The sequence below is a fragment of the Saccharomyces eubayanus genome, chromosome XIII (genome assembly GCF_001298625.1).
Source record: "Saccharomyces eubayanus strain FM1318 chromosome XIII, whole genome shotgun sequence".
NCBI lineage: Eukaryota > Fungi > Ascomycota > Saccharomycetes > Saccharomycetales > Saccharomycetaceae > Saccharomyces > Saccharomyces eubayanus.
Window position 1 is genome coordinate 298,644 of NC_030972.1, and position 21,501 is coordinate 320,144.

Genomic DNA, 21,501 nt, shown 5'->3' on the forward strand with positions numbered 1-21,501 from the left:
CCTATGATTTTGTGAATTGGATTTTATGATGAGATATTTATAGATGACGAGTCTGATCTTTCGTGAAGACACAACTATTAATTACCATTCATGCCTTTCTGAAACTATTCACAACGTTTGTTTATTCTTACAGAATTGGAAATAGAAAAAAATCGACAGATAACCTAATTTCATCAGTTGATGTGTCTGTATAGCTTACATGCTACCTTCTATTAGAAAAAAATCCTTCCCTTCAAACAAAAATATTGCAGAAGATGAAACAAATTACTCAAATAGACAAGCATATGTCTGATCTTAATGATTGATAAGAGCAATTAGTGTCTGATGCAATTATACAAAAAGTTTTATTTGAGAGAGATGAGAGATCGCGATGATCAACGAGACACTACAATGGTATTAACTTTATCTCGATTTCAAAAATTGTTTATGATGATTTCCACATTTCACGACGGTCAACTGCGTTTTTCGAATGTTTATCGATTAACTTTGATGATATTTCGCCYGTGACAGGGCGTGGTACTGAGCTTTAATTTATTTTTAGCAAATTTAGAAATCGAGTAAAGTGAACTATTGTAGTCCCTCCAGATTATTTGAACGACTCTAATCTCTTCAATATATTTGAGTTCAAGTATATTCTTTGATATAGAACTTTTTAGTCTTAAGGTTTTAAATATTAAATCGTGATGTGATGACAACTTCTTGAGCTATATATTTTCTTCCGAGATTTTCAATGAAGAAAACATCTCATCAAATGATTTGCACGTCAGTCTGATCACAATCCATCTTGAAACACTACAAGCTTTTGTCTTTTCCTTCCTCTTAAAACCTATTCGATGTCTACAACACCCAGACATTGCATTTATTGGATTTCGTAGCAAATTTTTTTCAATAGCATCTACCTCATCACTGAAATTTTTCACATCATGTATAGTTTCTTATATGTGTTTCTGATAGTACTTCTGTATACAGAGGTCAAGTGCACAGTATCTCAAAGACTCAAGGAACAATGCCTTCTGAAAACTCCGTCTCGATCTATAAGCTGGATCAATTGGAGTATCAATATCACTACTTGACGAACTCATTAGAGAAATTTGAACCAAGATATCCAAAAACTGCAAAACTATACAATTGTATAGGTAGAAAAAACAAGAAAAAAGTGGACAAGCTATTGGGCTCTTTGGAATTAAAAACTTTAACTGAAGAACTAGGCGAAAGTTACTCAAAACTACTAAATAATAAGATTCATTACTACGAGACGCATCTGTCAAAATGTATAAAAGAGCAAGTCCAAAAACTGTCTCAAAAGACTTCAAGTAGACCGAAAAATTCTGAAAAAAAAAAGACAGCAACTATAGATTTGGAGAAAATGCTTGATTCAAAGATTTCATTAGATGATTTGGCGCTATACATGACGAGGTTCAAGCTGATTAAAATTTTGAATCAAAGGATCAAACAAAAAAGCAAAAAAACTGAAGATGACACAAATGCTAAAACATGGTTAGATAACAATGACTACACTGATTACATCAACGATAAAACAAGTAAATGGAACCCAAGTCATATTTGGAATGAAGTCATCACAAAACTACCAAGCTGTGAAAAGTCAAATGCATTAATCGGTCAAAACAAAACTATTCAGGATTTAATCGAATCCTTCGATTTGAGTATTTGTTTCATTTTTGGATTTGACGTGAGTGTTATGAAAGCTAAGAAGTATGAAGCAAACGAGAAACCACTCAAATCTACTCCACTGCCTACCGAGATTGAGTATAATGACGATGATGAAAACAATGCCAACGATAAGACTTCCTATGTGACTAAGGAAAGAAATAAAAGCAATATGGAAGTGACGTCAGATGACGAAGACCTGTTGGTAAAGCAATACGAGGGCATGCTAGGTAATTCAGATGAAGAAGAAGAAGGTAGTGGATACTTGAATCCTAATATCAATTACGATGAAGTGACAGACGAAGAACCTAGTGGAGAATCATCCGATGAAGAGGGTGATTACGAACAAGATAGCGATGATGAAGAAAATCAACCGAAGAGGAAGAAGGCCAAGGTACATAACTTGCCTGAACTGATGGCTGGTTATTATAGTGGGGATGATAGTGAAGAAGAAAGCAGTGACAATAATTTGAACGAGAATGATAAAGGGAAGAAAAAGAACGGTAAAACATCCGATGATCGTACGGCTAGAGAACAAATGTCAAACGAGCCAAAGAGGAAAAACAGACGTGGTCAAAGGGCAAGAAGAAAAATCTGGGAGAAAAAATACGGCTCTGAGGCTAAGCATGTGCAAAAAGAATTAGAGAAAGAAATGGAAGAGAGGAAACAAAGACAAATTGATTACGAAGCTAGAGTCGCTAAACGTGAAGCTCAAGCGGAACTATACGCTTCTAGGGAAAAGGAACGCGAACGTGGGCGTACTGAAGTGACCTACAAGAAAGAAAAAGAACCAACTGCCACTGGGGAAGAGCATCCTTCTTGGGTTGCTAAGAGACTAGCCGAAGAAAAGTTACAAAAAGCTAAATTTGAAGGTAAAAAGATTAAATTTGATTGATTCTAATATTTCTCTCGCAGTTATAAGCACCACCATGTATAATAGATTATATATATATATATCATACCATTATAGCATTTAATTTATTCAATCGTATTATTGCAGTCTACTTGCCTGTGTTAAAAGAAATTAAACGGGAAAAGTTACGGAAAAAACTTCGACAAAGTGAAGTGCTCATGCATAAATAGTGACTCAAAGATATAAAAGAAAACTAAATGAATTGTTTATAAAACCTGAATATGATAAAAAAGTCTGAATAATAAATATGATTGCTATATAATAAGTGTGTATGAAATGAAGATAAAGGGAGAAAAAGATTAGAGTACTCAGATATCAGCCCTTAAATGACGTAAATACGATTTTCTTTTTGTAAACAAAGAAGTAACTCTGGTTTCTTGATTATTCGAAAACTTCACCAGTAATTGGGTCTCTCTTTTTGAAAGTCAACAATAAGTCATCTTTAGGGAAAATGGTGGCGAAAACCTTGATCTTTTCACTTAATGGAGTTACTTTGTGATGGAAATCGGTGGATAGAGCAAATTTACCCAATAAGGCAGCGAAAGTGATCATGACATAAGTCTGACCTAAACAAACGTGTGAACCACAACCGAAAACCAACCAATTCTTCTTTGCTTCACTAGCCTTTGAGCCTTCTTCCCATCTTTCAGGAATAAAGTCATCTGGATTTTCGTAAACTTCAGGGTCATGTAAAGCAGGGTACAAGGTTGGAATCAACATAGCGCCTTTTGGTGCAGTGTAATTGGAAGAAACTGGGAAATTTTTCTTAACAACGTATGGAACCATTAAGACAGGGGGTCTGTAACGTAGAGTTTCCTTGATGACCATGTTAGTGTATTTCATTTTTTCAATCACATCCAAAGTCAATTCAGTAGACATATCGTTGTTACGAACAGCCAATTGTTCTTCTCTAATCTTTTCTAAAACATCTGGACGATCAGCTACAATTTGGAACAACCAACAAGCCAAAGAGGAGGAGGCATCTTGAGAGGCAAATAGGAAAGTGAAAACAGCTTCTGAAATTTCCTTGTTGGTGAATTCTCTGTGAAATATTCTGGCATCATCATCGTTACTGTTCTTTGCATCATGCATCAATTTACACCAAGCATCCATAACACAAACTGGTTCACCACCAGCGGCAATATGGTCCTTTGCCATTTGAGCACAGTTTTCAAAAATCTTCATAGCCATGTCAGCGGTTTTCTTACCGTACCATGTCTTACTGAAAGGGATGATAATTGGAAAGTTGACTAATTCTAAAGCTGCTGTGACTAAATAGTAATCATCGGCAATCTTTCTGACTTGATCCTCAGTGATGTAGTTACCACAGAAAGAGTTTAATGATAAGGCGCAAAGAATCTCTCTCATTTCATGGAAAAAGACTTGAGGTTCATAATTCTTCTCCTTTGATAAACGAACAAATTTTTCCATATATTTATCCATGATTACTTCTAATGAAGGTAAGTATTGGGCCAAAGCTTGTTTAGTGAAAAGACCATTCAATGATTTTCTATAGTCAGTGTGGGCCTTACCATCCAAAAAGACCCAGTTACAAGGTCTTAAGATTTTCACAGCAACATCAACAACACATGGTTTAACAAACTTGGAGGATTGTAAGATCTTTCTTGCCAAATCTCTAGTGGATGCGATAACGACGAATTTGTGGAAAATAGAGACACATGAAAGTGGACCAGATGCCCACTTTGCCTTATATTCTTCAAATTTTGGATCCAAGGATTCCAAAAATGGACCAATAATGGGCCAGAACTTGAACTTTGGACCAGCAATGGAGCCCTTYTTAATTTGATATGCTACTTGGTCCCAAACCAAAAGAATACAGATCAAAGTGGCAAAGATTTTCAAATATGACATTGACTTAAGTGCATCCAGGACGTTGAAGGCTTTGGTGACACCGAAGGAGGACCCACCCTTAGCCAATTGGTGTAATGTAGAATTATTAGTGGCCTGATGTATTATGTTTTCAGCGACAGAGCTCATGTTGTTAGGAGGTGTTTGATTTCTATCGTGTAGGAAATAAAGTTTTGTTTATGGTTGCGAGTGTAGACAACAAAAGAATATGAAGGTAAAAGATGAACAAGAATAAGAACTTAGAACAATAGATGATTATCTTATATATAATTTTTTTCTTTTCCAAGACAGTTCTCTGTTTGCGTACATAAACCAATCAATCCCTTTGCCTGAAGACAATAAGGACGATCTTTACAACCGATCGATAAAAAAAAACTTTTCAAAACCGAAACAAGAGAGCTACAATCCAATAGCGATATAAGCACTGGCTGCAATTAAACGCAGGTTTGGTTATGTTTTGTCAGCAGCGATAAAAGATACGAGAGCTAAACGACGAAAATCGTCTCGAGAAGTGCTGACAGCTAGGTTACCCGCGCCGGAAATTACGGAACGAATCCGTGGTCTTTGTACGAGTGTCTCGTTTAGTATACAGGGGTGTGGGCGGCGGTGTGTGGGTGGTGAGGAGCGAGAGTGCTAATTGTTCCTGGGGACGCGTTCCGCGGAACTGAGAGAGACGGGTTCCGGCTACGTGTAAGAGCATCATAACGAAGAAAAGTGTCCGATGTGTCCATGTTTATAGGTGTGTATCTATATTTCGACTTGAGTCTGATGTCATGCGTATATTTGTACATATATGTAGATGGAAGTGTTCTTGTTGATATGCCATTATTCTATAAAGAACATCACTCTTGTTTCTTTATATCATTAGTGGTTGTTACCTTTTTGAAAACGCCTTCGGGGTTACCAGCTTGCGATTTGAAAGAGGCTTGTTCCTTGACTGGTTCTATTTCCGTAGGCTCATTTGAATGCGCGATGTCTTGGCTAGTGCTTGTTGTTCCTGTACCTGTGTATGTTGATGTCAATGCAGAGATCGGCAGTTGGCTCGACCGTGACTCTTTTGTGTTTTCATTATCCGCAACCTTGTCGTTACCGTCAGTTTCCTCTGAACCCTCCGAACGCGATTCCGACTCAGATCCCACTCTCGGAAGAGTAATTCCTGTATGAAGGCTCCCAACGTTTGTTTCAGATGCTTGGTTTGTGCTTGTTGTGTGTGGAGAGAGTGTGAAGACCCTTGAAGCACTAGATGTGTTGCCTAATCTACTCACGGGACTTATCACGGTATTCCGAGGGTATGATAATGGCGAAACTATCCTATTGTCCTGCTGTTTCATCGGCATCGTTGTAGAAAGATTCTGTGCATTGGCCATTGTGAAGACGTCAGTTTGATTCATATTGGGAATTGGATACTGACTCATTGGTCGTTGACCCGCCGCAATTGCAGTTACAGTTGAAATGGGATTATTGTGTACACTTTTACTATTCAAGTTCATCGAGGAGTAAGCCAATTGGGCAGCAGATGCGGTTGTTGGGGCATTAGCACCCTGATAATTATCAATGGGTTGATAATAGGTTCGCGGGCTAATTGATTTTATACCAGCAGCACTGCTACTGCTGCTAGTGCTGTCATTGCTAATATTGTTTTGCTTTAGTACACTCTGGATATCCTTGATGAATAAAGGATATAGATAGTCGGCAATTTTCTCTCTTTGTGCTATTGCCAAGGCACGCTCAAACGGTATCCAAACACCCTTTAAATGCATAGAGCCGATTTTCACCACATGCCTAATTTTTTCTGCCTTTAAAATACCGTCTCTTCTACCTCTTGTCATTTTAGTTACGTTAAGTAACTTGGTACCATTAATCATATCGTTATCTGCTCTTCTTACCACCGAAATCCCGTTAGCTTCGACTTGGTAGCAAAGCGTCTTTTCATCCTCCCACATAGTTGTCGTTACTCTTGGTCTTATTATATTTGCAGACCCACTATTGCTACCGCTCGGATCGTTGGCGGCGGCTATTACGGGCATTGGATGTCTTATGGTGGTTGTTTGAAAGGAATTCATGGCTTTAGCCATTGGATCATATTGTTGGTCAGTTTTCCCTTGTCTGTTTACAGTCAAATAAGCTTCTTGATCCGTCGTGGTTTTGACGGGTGGTGTTATGGAGTTCCCATCATATAATGGACTTACTTGTTGTTGAGGTAGTAAGCCCATCTGGGGGTGATTGTAATTTACTGCATCCTTTTGAGAAATTACTGGGACTTGGGTAGGCGTCGTTAAAGGCCTGGGAGGGATGGGTGAATGTGAGTTTGAGATCGAGGAAGTCTTATGGAATCCAGGAAATTGATATGTGGAAGGTTTTGGATAGTTTGGCATCGGAAGTTGTTGTGTTAGTGATACAGCTCCATTGCTGTTGCGACTGGTACGGTTGGAACTAGGAGATATTGAACCAGTGGAAGTATCTGAAGGAGGTCCGGATTTGTGCGACTTTGAAAATACATTACTGATTTTTGGTGCTTGCGATGGATAAGATTGAGCTTGTAATTGTTGTTGCTGCTGTAACTCAAACGCCGAGTAATTTTTCTCCGTGTCAGAGTTTTGATTTTGAATATTAGTTACAGATGATGCTATGCCGTTAGGATTAGTAGTCCCATCACTATTTGCAGGATAATAATAATACGCTTGAGGGTACGAATAAGCCATTGATTGGGGGGCTTGCATCTGTGGGAAGTAATAGTAGTATGGCACGTTGCTACTGCTGTTACTGTTACTGTTATTGCTGTTGCTATTGCCACCGATGGCAGGACCAGAAGCGTTGGACAAAGCAGCACCACTGACGGCGGAGGAAATAGCTACTGATGTGGACGACGGGTTAGAGCCGTTCGAATCAGAACTATTCCTCTGGTAAGGTTCTTGAACTTGACACATTTGTGGTTGCTGTTGCTGTTGAGATTGCGGTTGCGGTTGTGATTGCTGGTAGTATTGTGGATACGGCCATTGTTCAGGAACTACATATTGGTATGATACAGGCACCAGAGGTTGAACACCCTGGCTGAGATATTGCTGCTGCTGCTGCTGCTGCTGCTGCTGCGGTTGTTGTTGTTGTTGTTGCTGCTGGGCCGACTGGCCGATCGTATGTTCATTATTGTTTATAACCCTCATATTTGATTCTGAAAGCATTCGATTGGGCTGAATATCATTAATGTTGATTTGGTTACTAGTAGGCATGACAAAGGAACCTTACTCGGTATGTGTAAGGATGACTTTGTGTTATGCTTGGTAAAATTATATTCCACACTTTTAAAAACGAAACAAAAAAGAGTTCTTATATCTATGCAATCGCAATTGCGAGATGAGTTTTCTTTGAGTAAAAACAGCCAAAAATGGGTTCGCTTTTGGTCGCAGTGTAGAAAGCAACTAAAAAAAAACTGAAAACTATTATAAGAGGCTTATAAATACACAGGCACACAGCTAATGCAAAAGACAGTGAGGGGGAACTTTAGAAATTATCAAACTAAAATGAAAAAGACGGGTTTTTCTTATGTATCATTAGCTTGCCACTCTCGATAAAATTGTAAAAAGGAACATGAACAACGCGCAAGAACATTTACGTAGATTTTATGTGACGGGACAGAAAAGAATACATCACCAGTGCGTGCATTCATTGTGGGAAGATTCTCTCCTGTGGCGGAGAGGCAAGCAAGACCTAAATGAGATGAGATGATCGATGCTTAACAAACTGCTCTGCCATGGGATACCCAGTACCAGTTCCTTAGTAAGATCGCACTCAAAATGGAATATTCCGTCAGGCCTACGGAAGAGAAAAGCAGCAAAAGAAAGAAAAAACCGGACAACATGCGGGAAAAAACGCAAACTGCGTGAGGAAAAAATTAACTTTAGAGATTACATCAACGGCGAGTAGAGAGACCCTTCAGCAGGTTCTCTACGGCAGTTTCCCTGCAGAATCCACTAATCGGAGGAGACACAAGCCAAGCGCGGACGTACGGTTCGCGCGCAAACTTCTCTGCAGAAAATCGGAATATGAATTTTTTATTTGCCAGCTTCTCTACCACTACGACCATGGGGGTTGTGCGTCGGCTGAAGAGGCGCAAGAAAATTCGAGCCACGGTAGAGGGACAAAAAAAAGAAACAAACAAAGCCGGTCGCAGGAGAAGAGTGCCCAGTTAGGAACAAGCTCTGTTAGGTATCCCTATATGTATTATGCCGCGCTGCTTGTGCAGGTACAGCTGCCTGCACGGTTTTCTGGCGAGGCCCAGATTTACTTTCGGATAAAGAAGGCGGAGCCAAAACGCACAAGTCGGAAACCGGAATTACGCGCTTTGCGCCCTCCGGGCTTTTCGTGCTCGAGCCTACTGGGTGCGTGCGTGTGTACCTGACAAAAATAAACGCAAGGTCTGGGCGCATTAGACCGCTCCCCCGCCACGCAGGCGAAGCTGCTTGTCACAATGCTACAAGAGGAACAACATTCTTTCTCTTTTCGTTGATGCGGGTAAATGGGGCTGCATGCAGGAACGCTAAAGGTAAAAAAAAAAAGAAATAGCTGTTACGTTTGAAGACGTCGCTTGGGGTAATAAGGTTGGGTGGGACCAACGGAAGAACGCTAATCTCCTCTTTTTCAGTTACCGGGCCTGCGAAAGCTAAATTCGGGAAAATTACGGGTATAACGAGATCTCCATCCTTCTATGGCTCTTTCGAAGCCCAACAGAAGATCTTCTGTCTTTTTAGTTTCGAATGCTAATGCAGGAGACGAATCATTACAGTGGCTATTTAGTCAGCCGTAGCCACACACACACACACACACACACACACACACGCAAATGTAACTTGCCAAGCGGCTTGATACTCCTGTCCATTCCTTCCGTTCAACTGTTCTTGCAGTCGCCAATGGGGATTACGTTTTTTAAAAAAAAAGAAAAAAAGAGAATTTTTGGCCTAGGAAAATGTGCCCTTGCGCAGCAGCGCGTATTTACTATCCGCCGCCATTGTGTCACATAGATGAAGAAAGACAGTCACCAATATTACACGCCTCTTGCGAACATATTGCCATAGAACAGAGTATACAAGAAGCTAATCATTACTTTTGCTATCTCTAGCTAGATAAGAAATCATTTGATAGGAAATCTGAGCTTTTTTTTTTTACTTTTATAATAATTTTGTTTTGTGAACAGCCATTTTTCTTTATTAAATAATAATGGTGTTCCGAAAGATACTTGCTAGCAAATCACATCACAGTCGTCACCATCATAATTCTCTCCACCACCACCATCATCTTAGCCTCAAGTGGCCAAAACGCCGTCATACACTCATTTCAAACGTTACCGGATCCAATGAAACAAAATATCTATCGCCATTTAGAAATAGTACAGATACGGGAAGTAGAAAACGTGATAGATTGAACGTAAAAATAAAGTCGCTGAGAAATAAGATTCATATGCGGTTCCATCCCACATACATAATTGATGACACGGCTACAGTAACCAGTGATGAAAAGTATGATGCTTACGGAGAAACTAAAAGAGACGAGCTCACCACAATGTCGTTAGAAGAACTTTTCCCCAGGTCTAATCGGTATCGAATCCCTGAGGATAATGAAGAAGAAACGAATAGCGTTATTCACAGGGAATTGGGCAAAAGTGAAAATGAAAATGAAGATGAAAATGATTACCCCAGATGGGGAAACGCGGAACAACGCTACAGTTTTGAAAACGACCAGTTCAATGAGGACGAAATTGTGAACAGAATAAGGTCTGAAATCAGGACTACAAAATTGAACTCCGTAAAAACCAGTAACAGAACACTGGCAAAAGCTACAGAGGCCCAACTAATTGGAAAAAGGGTTCTCCAGCAGTTAAGTTGCCAAAGTAATCAACTAACCAAGATCGAGGATAATTGCGACATTCTTAAAATCCAATCTAATGTGGCTGACAAAAAAATCGACGAACTTGTTCATGAAAATAGAAGTTTGTTTGCATTGACATCACCCAACCCGTTTAGGAAGAAAAGAGAAAGAGAAAAACAAAACCAAATCAATGACTTGAAGATGAAACAGTATCATCTACAGCAGGAAACCATGAAACGGGCCCAAGAATCTGGGAGAAACTTAGCCGTACGCCTAACTTCTAACTATGAGCGATATGATAAAGAGGAAGAACGACAATATATTCTCAAAAACGCCCAAAAATATCAGTTTGAACCTGATGAAGAAGATAATAGGATGGAAATTGAATTGTACGAAAACTTTGAACAAATAAAAGCAGCGAGTGGCAACTTGAAAGAAATGGCTCAAGCATTTGGCAGAGAGTTTGAAGCACAAAATTCCAGAATGTTTGATATCGAAAACAACGTACAACAGGTGGACGGCGCCTTACAAGCCAAAAGATTTAGATTAGACAGGGTGATAGGAAGAAAAGAGTAAAGTGGCCGTGCAAAGTTGGGAAGAGTGAGCGTATATATACACATTAAATAGACGACTTTTAAGAAGTAGATAAATATATGTGTTGGTAGACAAGCAAACAATATGGTGTTGTGTGAGCGATCGTTCTTTTCCACTTTTATTCTTGGTGACAGTTTAAGTTTTTTCTCTTTCCACATGATAATGCATGAAGGCAAGCCGAGTTTCGGAGAGTCCTTTTTTCGCAAACGTTTCGTGTTTGTTTCCCGTCCCATTTGAGATCGCAAACCAGGTAAACTGGCCGGGGTATCACCACTTTGTTAGGTGATGCGATGAAACACATGTCAAACCGATAGTTAATCAAGCAAGAGCCGTGCTCTAAAGCTGTTGTTGCGTCTCATAAAACCCTCACGACTGAGGAGCAAAGAGAAATGGTTGAACTTTGAAACTCTGGAAGGAATGCTTGTTTGGCTCCATACCATAACTACCTAGTCAAGAAAGAAAAAAAGTAAACTTTTATCATGCCGTGCCTTTCTAATAACCTTTTGTATACTAACAGGTTACACTCTAGCCCCGGTTTTTTGGGCCCGGAGCCCGCTCGCGTGATGATTATCGTTTTCAGGAACACAAGCTTCACTAAATGAAAATGCCAAGGCTACGAAAAAACATTCAAATACCGCACAATGGAAGCCGGGTTTTGAATTCTCTGTATCGATCGCATCCATCGGCTCGCTCGTTTATAAAGCATACCAAGAGAGGTATGTTTTTTTTTCCTCGACGCTGAAGAAAACGTCGTATACAAAAAGATGGGGATACCGTACAAAACACTCCCAGGAAAAGGGCCGCATGGTTAAGCCATAGGTCACACAACCTCCATGACAAAAAGTAACGCATACCACACCTGTCTCGACTGAGGACGCACTATTACAGTCGGAATATTACGGTCCCTTCGTTCATCCCTTTCACCCATTAGTATTTTAGTTACAGAGCACACTAGAAAATGATATGCATTTCAATGTCCCAGAATACGCTGCTGCTTTAGACACGCATGAAAAAATTTCCTATATTCCCTCTCAGGGTTCTTTCGAGAGCGTACGTAGTGCTAATTAGACGGTAACTTCCTTTTCTCGGCCGGGTTTTCGCTTTCGCTTTCTGTTTCCTATCTATTTCCAATTTGTTTCCCGGCCCATACATGCTCTACATCCATGAAAATTCTACACGACATGAATGCGTCAGTCTGACGCAAAGAGGCTGCCCGTATACGAATGGACGTGCATAAGATAAGATATCACGATGCGGTATGTGTATGTACGGACGGACAAGAAGCTAATGTGAGTAGTATTACCGGCTTTTCGCGTACCCGTCTGACACGAAAAATAGCCGCCGACAAACGGTCGGATCAGTGCATACAAAAGCCGGAGGCAGCGAAGGACCCTTAATTCTGTGTCACATTAACGCCGGCAATAGCCATTGTTACTCATTAATGTGACACGCTGTGCTAGAAAACTCGGGCAAAACCTGTTTACCCCAATGTTTCGTTCAAAAGGTCCCCCAAAAAAAGGGACAATAAATAAGAAAAGGGTCATTCTCTTTTTCTGTTGGAATCATTCGTTTTATCTTTTTGGGATCGGTGCAACAATATGCAGAGTAAAAAGGGTACCTCTTGGAAAGCACGATGAACGAAGCCAATTGTTCCGTAACCAATGGCAACCCCATTCACAGGCTTAATAATGAGTTAAGGCCGAAACGAAGTAATCTGAGTAGATCTTCCGGTTCTCAAAATAACGGATGCACCACGCTAAGTGCCACAACAATAGAGCGCATTTTTACTAATTCTCAAAGAGGCAACATTGCCAATAAAATTGATTTTCAGAATGCATCACCGGTCGCTCAGGTTCAAGCAGAGGCTTACTATGGCGGCGATGGCGGTGAAGGAAAATTGTCAAGGCCCGAGAACCRATGGTCAAAGGAATTCTCTTGCTCTTACAAGAATAAAAGTATTGATGTCGTAATGCCTGGTCGAATGAAAAATGAAAAATACTCTATTGGTTTCCACGACAAGGTTTTCACACCGTATCGTAATGAAGCATACCGTCTAAACCATTTATATCCTTACGGGAAAACTTATGGTGGATGCTCGTCTGCTTCTAACGGCCATTGGGAGACTCAATTCGAGCTAATTGAAGACCAGTTAATAAGCGAACTGAAAATAGCAAAAAAAGTAGAGCAAACACCCATTGGTTACGACTATTTGGCCGAATATGAAGAAACAATAGATTTTAAATACACCTCACTACCCGTACCTGAGACGTACCAGTTTTTGAATAACAACGATTACTCATGCCAGCCGGACCCCTATAAAATAGGCTGTATACTAATGGAAAACGGTTCAAACTTGAACGAGGTAGTAAAGGCTTTTGAAGCCGCTATTTCTCAAGATCCGTCGCACGTGAATGCATGGCTAAAGCTAGGCATAGTTAGTATTGAAAATGAAAACGAAAATAACGGCGAGCTCGCTTTGCAAAATTGTTTGAATTTGGATCCAAATAATACATCTGCAATGGAAAGCTTAGCGATTCACTATACGAACCAACAAAATGAATCAGAAGCAATGAAATTCTTTCAAAGATGGATTCTTTCAAAATTTTCTGAATATTTATACCCCACTGTAGGACAAAATAATAAATTTATGGATACAACTCTTGGAAAGTCTAATTTGATGTCTATTTTGGAGTCTTTGCTGAAGATGCGTGTAACGAAAAAAGACCAACGTAAGATTCATTCCGTATTATCAGTTTTATACTATTCAGATCAGAAAATTCGACAATCTCTGGAGAGCTTGGAATTTTTATTATCTGAAAAACCCAATGATGAAATAATCTGGAATAGGTATGGCGCTATATTAGCCAATACCAAGTCGTATCACTCTGCAATAAACGCATATAATAAATCTAAGCTACTCAGACCCAATTTTACAAGGGCCCGCTACAATTTGGCTATTGCTTTCTTGAGCAATGGTGACTACATCAAAGCAAGCAAAACTTTAATAGAAATTATATTATTACAAAGCAAAGGAATTGAAAATATCAAGACGAAGATGCACAACAAGTTCATGCAAAATCTAAAAAATGCTCTGATTGCTTTGAAGAAGTTTGACCTTTTAGATGATTTAGTAAACAATTCTGATGAAGCAGAATTATTGATATCAACCTTGAAAATTATTTACAATAAGATAGGTTAGGAAGTCTTATATTCTTTTGCTGTATAATATATTCAATAAACAAAAACCGAAAAAACGGAAAACGAAGAATACGAACCCGGCCAATCCAATTAATGGTAGCAAGTCGCAAAATGCTACTAAAAACCGAATGCTATGAGCAGAAATTACGCCAAATGCCAAGTCATATCAGCTGTTAATATGTTCGTACCTTTTCAATTGGGTTATATACAGCATCATTATCCAGTTCTTTGCTCTGGGCCTTTTAACTACTTGGAAGAAATAGGCTGTTACCCGAACAGAGCTGGAAATGAATCATTGGGAAACTATTGTATAATACACTTGTATACTTAGCCAAACTTAGTCAAACTTCGCAACGTGTCTACCTTTGAATTGGCAATTCCTTTACTCTACATTGGTAACTTGAAAGGACATGGGCCCATACTAAGGAAAAGTGAGAAGCGAACGGGTAAAATGACGGCTATTGGTAATATAGATGATGCACTTCCAGCCAATACAGCCGCAAGTAATGAAAATAGCAAAACTAGGCTAAGAGTCCAAAAAGCTTGCGAGCTTTGCAAAAAGAGAAAAGTCAAGTGCGATGGCAACAAGCCATGCATAAACTGCTCTAAACACCAGAAAGAATGCCGTTATGATTTCAAAGCAACAAACCGTCGAAGAAGAAGGCGACAAGCTACGTCACCCATACAGAACATTAATAAAGAATATCCCGAGGCCGAAGGTGTTTTCTCTAGAGATACGTCAGCAAATTTAAACGTTCCTTCAGACTGCCTATCCTCGTCTGCTGGAAACTCTCCATATTCCAATTCACATTACTCTAATTTACAATCCACAATACCATTTATGAGTGTTAGGCCAAATCGTGCTTCCCACACCTTCAATTCCACAGTCAATGCGAATGGTGATAATAACACAAATGCCTTTGTTGAGGATCACATGGCTAAGCTATTATTACAGTTAGGCTCGAAGCTGAAAAATACTGCGAATGAATCGTCCAAAGTCAACAAAAACAGTGATAATAATGTGAACACAAACTTGGCGACAATAAACGTGGACAGTAATCAAGCAGGAAATACGTCTAACCGCAAATACGATATGCGTAGTTCTTCAGAGACCCTTGATAGTAACAACATTAACTCTGAGAAAGACGAGATGCTCAACTCTCAAATAACGAGCATAGTTAATGGCCATGTTGAATCACCCTGGCAGACGTTTTCTTTAGATAAGTATAGGTTCCACAGACGCTACCAGAATATATTACCCTATTATCTTGGTGCATCTATTTTGAAGGATATATCGCCGCAGGCGATTGAATATGCAAACTTAAAGCGCCCAAGAGTCCAAAACTATGGTTGGAATTTATCTGGTGGCCATTATCTGAAATACAAAGAAGACTTTAGAAGGCAGGATAAATTCATAAGGCATGAATCCAAGTTTTTCAACTTTGATGACCCTGTTCATTTATCTTTAGTCAACAAATTATTAAGGTATTATTTTGATGAAATTAATCCTGTTTTCAGTATCATTCACGAAGCAACATTTTGGCAACAATACAAGAATAAGTTTTTGCGACAAGGCAAACAAAATAACTCATCCGCGAAGTTATTTACCTCGATACTTTATCTCATACTGTCTACTACACTACGGTTTAAAGAGGGTCACCTAGATAACCAGGAAGGAGAAGAAAAGCATAGCGGTTCCTCCTTTAATGGCACTTTCGAAGAGGAATCCGTTTTGAACAAAAAACCATTCATAGAGGAGATGATGTTCGAATATGCCTATTCTATAATTAACACGTTGACCTTTGAATGGGAGTCATTTGAATTGATACAGTCCTGGCTTTTAATCGCGTTCTATTTTAGGACCTGTTATAGACAAACAGCGTGTTGGAATGCCTTAAGCCAAGCAGTAAATATGTGTAATGGAATGACATTATATTTGAACAAGTTCCCTGAAATTCATTCCACGTACGATGAATCAAAAGCATGGCATTGTTTTTGGTGTTGTTTCATAATGGATAAATTAATCAGTTTCCAAACGGGCCGGTTTTACCAGTTGTCATTACCTGTAAGTGAAATGTTCGAACAAATGAATTTAGTAAAGTCAAAGAAATTTTTACAAGATGAAGATGACTGGTTCCATAAAGAAACCTTCCAAATGCTAGACCTATCCATAATAGTAACAAGGTTTTTAAAAAGGGACGCTCAAGATTTAAACTTAAGCGAGACTATTCAACTACGGGGTCAACTTGCTCAGTGGTACAATACTTTTATGACAGATAAGGATATTAATACGTATGATAAGAATTACCACGGGTTCTACCAGCTTCAACCGCTCATGACATACCTGGACATAAGTCTAACTTTTGAAATTAGACAATTATTCTGTTTAGTAGCTCCTTCCTCTAATGCAAATGGTAAATCCTTAGACTATGCAGTGGACACCCAATTACTAGTGTCCCATTGCCAAATGGCTGCTGACAACCTGACTAACATTACAAAAAGGAACCTATTCTTCGTTCCCTGGTGGCTAAACCTGTCACAATTATTCACAGTAAATTTAATTTGTATCATCTATATGCACGCAGGGATCGCCGTCACACAAAGTAAAGCTATCATGCAAGGTTGCAATCAAATTTGGCGAACTATAGATAGTTCCAAGCCTAAAAACTCTCCCGCAATGCTCCCTGAATGCTTATGGTGTTTGAAAATGTTGAACCATATGTTCTGTATTCGATTGAGGGATTCTGCCTTGCAATTAGAATCTTCGCTTGGTACAGATCATGGCGATGATACCCCTAACAAGAACAAATTTGAGCAATTCAAGAAGGTCGGCGATCAGGATGCGGATGATGAAGCTGAGATAGACGAAGGAGGAGAAGAGAACGCAGATGAGAGACAAGAAAATCCGCTCAAGCATAATCGAAAAGTACCCCCATTGACAACAAGATCTCATAATATCACTACCTTGAACGCCTCAGTGGGGATTTCTCCAGAAAATGGTATACCAAATTCTGTTAAAAATTCCGGGTTGCCTTCTGATGTTCTTGATGCAAGCAATAATATAAGAGACTCTACCGACGTTTTCGATGATGATCTATTTTCTAATTTGCTATGGTTTGATCAAAATTTTGCCTGAGAAGTGCTGGATGATCATTTTTTTCAAGAGTCCTGAAGTTAACACATATGACTGTATGTAATTGTACTATCTACGAACATTAAATAATCACATAAACTGCGTCTTACTCCTCCAGAGTGTCTATTCCTAAGCGATCGTGATTTTTTTATTGCATCGCAAGAAAGAAGGCTTAAATTTCGGGTCACCCATGTCACCACATACCGATGTCACGCTATGAGGTCTTCGAATGGTACACCGTTTCAAGGTACCCCAAAGGTATAAAATAAAAACAAGAACCTAAGTTGGTAGTTTACCAAGGGCTGTCAATTGGGAGCTTCCGCTTTGTTCCTTCGTGTATTGAGAAATTTTTTTCAATCAAAAAGACAAGAAGAAAAGAACATTAACGGCTGGCATTAGAGGATGAGTACGGTTTTACCAATTAAGAAGACTGTCGTCATCATCGGTGCGGGGATCGCAGGGCTCAAATCTGCATCTACATTGCACCAAAACGGCGTTCAAAATTGTGTCATTCTCGAAGCCAGAGATAGAATAGGTGGCAGACTACATACCGTTACAGGCTACCAAGGACGGAAATATGATATAGGTGCTAGCTGGCACCACGACACATTGACAAATCCTTTATTTTTAGAAGAAGCTCAACTAACTTCTAGAGACGGGAAGCAGAGGTTTGTTTTCGATGACGACAACTTCATTTATATCGACGAAGAACGTGGAAGAGTTGATCATGATGAAAAACTGCTATTGGAGATTGTGGACAATGAAATGAGTAAATTCGCAGAATTGGAATTTCACCAACAACTAGACGTTCCAGACTGCTCCTTTTTTCAATTGGTGATGAAATACTTAGTCCAAAGACGCCAATTTCTTACTAATGATCAAATTAGGTATTTTCCGCAACTATGTCGATATTTGGAATTGTGGCATGGATTAGACTGGAAACTTTTAAGTGCAAAGGATACATACTTCGGTCATCAAGGAAGAAACGCCTTTGCTTTAAATTATGACTCTGTGGTTAAACGAATTGGTGAAAGCTTTCCTCAAGAATGGATGAGGTTGAATTGTGAAGTCAATTCGATTAAGCGCGAACCTTCAGGAAATGTGACAGTGACCTGTGGTAATGGCACCGTATACCATACTGACTACGTTATTGTCACTATTCCTCAAAGCGTATTGAACTTATCCATAAAGCCCGATAAGGATCTTCAAGGGAGAATAGAATTCCAGCCTGCGTTGAAACCAGTGATTCAAGAAGCTTTCGAAAAAATTCACTTTGGTGCTCTCGGTAAAGTTGTTTTTGAGTTTGAAGAATGTTGTTGGTCGAAGGAAAGTTCCAAAATTGCGACTTTGGCCAACTCATCTGATGACTTTGTCAAACAAGTTCGTGATGCCAAAGATTTGGATGACTTGAATTCTATGCTAGAAAAAAATGCCCTGAAAGGACACACAAATGTTAGCTGTTGGGATCAACCTTTGCTTTTTGTAAATCTGTCAAAAACTACAGGGGTAGCAAGTTTTATGATGCTGATGCAAGCGCCGCTATCTAATTATATAGAATCCATCAGAGATGATAAAGAGTCCATTTTTAAATTCTTCCAACCCGTTTTAAACAAGATCATGAAATGTCTAAATTCTGTAGACGTTATTAATGGCATGAATTCAGCTGAAAAGCATATTGATAAACCAACTCTGAAAAATATTATTGTCAGTAATTGGACACGCGAGCCTTACTCCCGTGGTGCTTATTCAGCCTGTTTTCCAGGGGATGATCCTGTTGATATGGTCGTTGCTATGTCTAATGGTCAAGATTCTCGTATAAGATTTGCAGGCGAACACACTGTTATGGATGGTGCCGGGTGTGCTTATGGTGCCTGGGAAAGTGGTAAGCGAGAGGCAAATCACATCTCTAATTTGATGTAGTAGAGTTTAAAATTTTTTTAGAGTCACTTGTTGTATAACATTTTCTAACGGCTGGAAAAGCACGTGTATATATTTATAAATTTTTTTAGTGAGTTATTTTGCACTTTTTTTATAATTATGAAAGCAACGCATAATTTCACCAGTGCTTCTTATTTGTACCATTCTATATTAGTTTTGAACACAAAAGAGAGGAATATTATCGTATGGTGGTCCAGAATGTTAGGGTGTTTTCTCTCTATATTTACATATTAATCATGAATTGTTGGCATCGCTTAGATGAGGTGCGTAATTGGAGACGAGTTTTTGAAACCACGCGTGAATATCGAGTAATTCCAATTGAGCATCTGTCATTAAAGGGACTTGCAGTTTTAGGAAATCCCACCAGAATTTTGACGGTACCAATTTTCCTTTGAATTTTATTTGAGTTTTTCTTGTTAACCTTGTATTTAAAATACCGTAAAAGAAGAATTTTTCAAACGGAATAATACTTGCAGCGTGGGCAAAACAGCCATCGCAAGTGCAATTGTCCGGAGGACATATGCACTCCTTGTTGGAGCATTTGCAATCATCCAGATAATCCATCATCTTATCAGTAATTTGAGCTTCACCTATATTGGTCAAAGGAACACCGCTCTGTTCAATATACGAGTTTAGTTCCTCTTCGCTTCTATGGATGAGGCAGTTGACACATGGACAGCTTTCGTCTTCACAAGAACATTGTGTACTTAAGAAGACGCCCTTATGAGTCAGAACTTCGACTTTTGAAGCCAGGTCATTTGAGTGGGGCGCAGATACAGTTGTTGTGCTCCGCGGAGTGAGTGTTTCCGAGTTATCATGTGACGCACCAGTAGTGGTATAATTTTCTTGTAGAATATCGTGGAAAGTAGATGCAGTTTCTAAGGAACCGTACGGGGTAAAAATATCACCAGGCGGTATCTTGTCATTTGAAGCAAAATTATCAGCTTTGATTTTCTTACAGCAGTTTGATACATTTCGTATAGGCTCCTGCTGAACAAGACTACTCTCTTTCTTCTCGTTCGAAGAAGACGACCTGTTAGATACGGGGGAGACTGTTCCTATTGCCGGAGCCCTTGGAGAATGTTTCCTGAGAAACTCCATTTCCGTTATATACCTATTACCGTCATCAGTAAACGTGCTGATGTCTTTAGGCTCATGAGCAGTACAACCTTCCTCCATTAGTATATGTAGTTTACCGTTTATCATTCTTGCCTTTCTAACAGCAGAGGCCCGTACAAACAGTATCGGCTGCTGATTCATTCCACTACAACAGTTACCTTCAACTTGCGACCCGTTCTCATATTCTGTACTCTGGGAAGTTGAGTCCACCAAGATGGCATCCCTTATAGCCATGGGAGATGGTCTTCCTCTCGTTCTCACTTTAATCAACATCCTGTGGGAATGCCTACACGTGGAAGAGCGGTGCCCCCTGATACACGATGCACACGCATACTTATTCCCATTAAAAACGATCATCTTTAGCAATGCTTACAGAACCTACAGACTGCTTGAATGCAACGCACAGCCCCTCATCGCACTTGGCTCGCCAGAGAATGCTACACTAAATTCCCTCGAGATCTTTCTTATAGTTCAATTTTCCACCATTACCCGAAAAGCCAGACTACAGCCTTTAGGCCAAAAGTTCGAAAAGTGCCAAAACTACACTCTGTCGTTTGATATATAAGGAGCTTCACACTGAAGAGAATTACCGCTGAAGTCTGAATTAGAGGAGCACAGCATGTCTAAAACAGCCCAGAAACGTCTGCTCAAGGAGCTACAGCAGCTGATCAAAGATTCCCCACCGGGCATAGTGGCGGGTCCCAAATCGGAAAATAACATCTTCGTTTGGGATTGTCTCATTCAAGGGCCCCCAGATACGCCATACGCCGATGGTATTTTCAGTACCAAACTGGAATTCCCCAAGGACTATCCTTTGTCTCCGCCCAAACTAACGTTCACGCCAAGCATTCTACACCCAAATATTTACCCAAACGGTGAAGTGTGCATATCCATTCTGCACTCCCCTGGTGATGACCCCAACATGTATGAACTGGCTGAAGAAAGATGGTCTCCTGTACAGAGCGTGGAAAAGATTTTGTTAAGCGTCATGAGCATGTTGAGTGAGCCCAACATCGAAAGTGGTGCCAACATCGACGCTTGCATTCTTTGGAGAGACAATAGACCCGAATTCGAGAGACAGGTGAAGTTGTCCATTTTGAAGTCTCTGGGGTTTTGAAATCATATATCATGTCCCCTACCAATCATTTTCACGTTCCTTCCTCGCTCGTCTCTATATACATATAAGCATATCTATCATATAAAAGAAAAT

At 39.7% G+C, this 21,501-nt stretch overlaps 9 protein-coding genes across 9 annotated transcripts; 6 read left to right on the plus strand and 3 right to left on the minus strand.

Annotated features, from left to right (window-relative positions):
- Positions 1-1,006: 1,006 nt before the first annotated feature.
- BUD22 (Bud22p) lies at positions 1,007-2,563 on the plus strand (the record flags this gene model as incomplete). Its single annotated transcript, XM_018367142.1, has 1 exon — positions 1,007-2,563. The coding sequence occupies one exon, from the start codon at positions 1,007-1,009 to the stop codon at positions 2,561-2,563; it is 1,557 nt and encodes a 518-aa protein (XP_018220076.1).
- A 399-nt stretch (positions 2,564-2,962) lies between these two features.
- ERG5 (C-22 sterol desaturase) lies at positions 2,963-4,579 on the minus strand (the record flags this gene model as incomplete). The annotated part of the gene is made up of 1 exon (XM_018367143.1): positions 2,963-4,579. One exon carries the CDS (start codon positions 4,577-4,579, stop codon positions 2,963-2,965), a length of 1,617 nt encoding a protein of 538 aa, XP_018220077.1.
- A 713-nt stretch (positions 4,580-5,292) lies between these two features.
- On the minus strand, positions 5,293-7,677 carry SOK2 (Sok2p; the record flags this gene model as incomplete). Its single annotated transcript, XM_018367144.1, has 1 exon — positions 5,293-7,677. One exon carries the CDS (start codon positions 7,675-7,677, stop codon positions 5,293-5,295), a length of 2,385 nt encoding a protein of 794 aa, XP_018220078.1.
- A 1,984-nt stretch (positions 7,678-9,661) lies between these two features.
- On the plus strand, positions 9,662-10,885 carry SPO20 (Spo20p; the record flags this gene model as incomplete). Its single annotated transcript, XM_018367145.1, has 1 exon — positions 9,662-10,885. One exon carries the CDS (start codon positions 9,662-9,664, stop codon positions 10,883-10,885), a length of 1,224 nt encoding a protein of 407 aa, XP_018220079.1.
- A 1,651-nt stretch (positions 10,886-12,536) lies between these two features.
- On the plus strand, positions 12,537-14,102 carry PEX9 (Pex9p; the record flags this gene model as incomplete). The annotated part of the gene is made up of 1 exon (XM_018367146.1): positions 12,537-14,102. One exon carries the CDS (start codon positions 12,537-12,539, stop codon positions 14,100-14,102), a length of 1,566 nt encoding a protein of 521 aa, XP_018220080.1.
- Positions 14,103-14,552: 450 nt separating this feature from the next.
- On the plus strand, positions 14,553-17,237 carry STB4 (Stb4p; the record flags this gene model as incomplete). The annotated part of the gene is made up of 1 exon (XM_018367147.1): positions 14,553-17,237. One exon carries the CDS (start codon positions 14,553-14,555, stop codon positions 17,235-17,237), a length of 2,685 nt encoding a protein of 894 aa, XP_018220081.1.
- Positions 17,238-17,636: 399 nt separating this feature from the next.
- On the plus strand, positions 17,637-19,154 carry FMS1 (polyamine oxidase; the record flags this gene model as incomplete). Its single annotated transcript, XM_018367148.1, has 1 exon — positions 17,637-19,154. The coding sequence occupies one exon, from the start codon at positions 17,637-17,639 to the stop codon at positions 19,152-19,154; it is 1,518 nt and encodes a 505-aa protein (XP_018220082.1).
- Positions 19,155-19,406: 252 nt separating this feature from the next.
- MAC1 (Mac1p) lies at positions 19,407-20,648 on the minus strand (the record flags this gene model as incomplete). The annotated part of the gene is made up of 1 exon (XM_018367149.1): positions 19,407-20,648. The coding sequence occupies one exon, from the start codon at positions 20,646-20,648 to the stop codon at positions 19,407-19,409; it is 1,242 nt and encodes a 413-aa protein (XP_018220083.1).
- Positions 20,649-20,910: 262 nt separating this feature from the next.
- UBC7 (E2 ubiquitin-conjugating protein UBC7) lies at positions 20,911-21,408 on the plus strand (the record flags this gene model as incomplete). Its single annotated transcript, XM_018367150.1, has 1 exon — positions 20,911-21,408. One exon carries the CDS (start codon positions 20,911-20,913, stop codon positions 21,406-21,408), a length of 498 nt encoding a protein of 165 aa, XP_018220084.1.
- Positions 21,409-21,501: the final 93 nt, after the last annotated feature.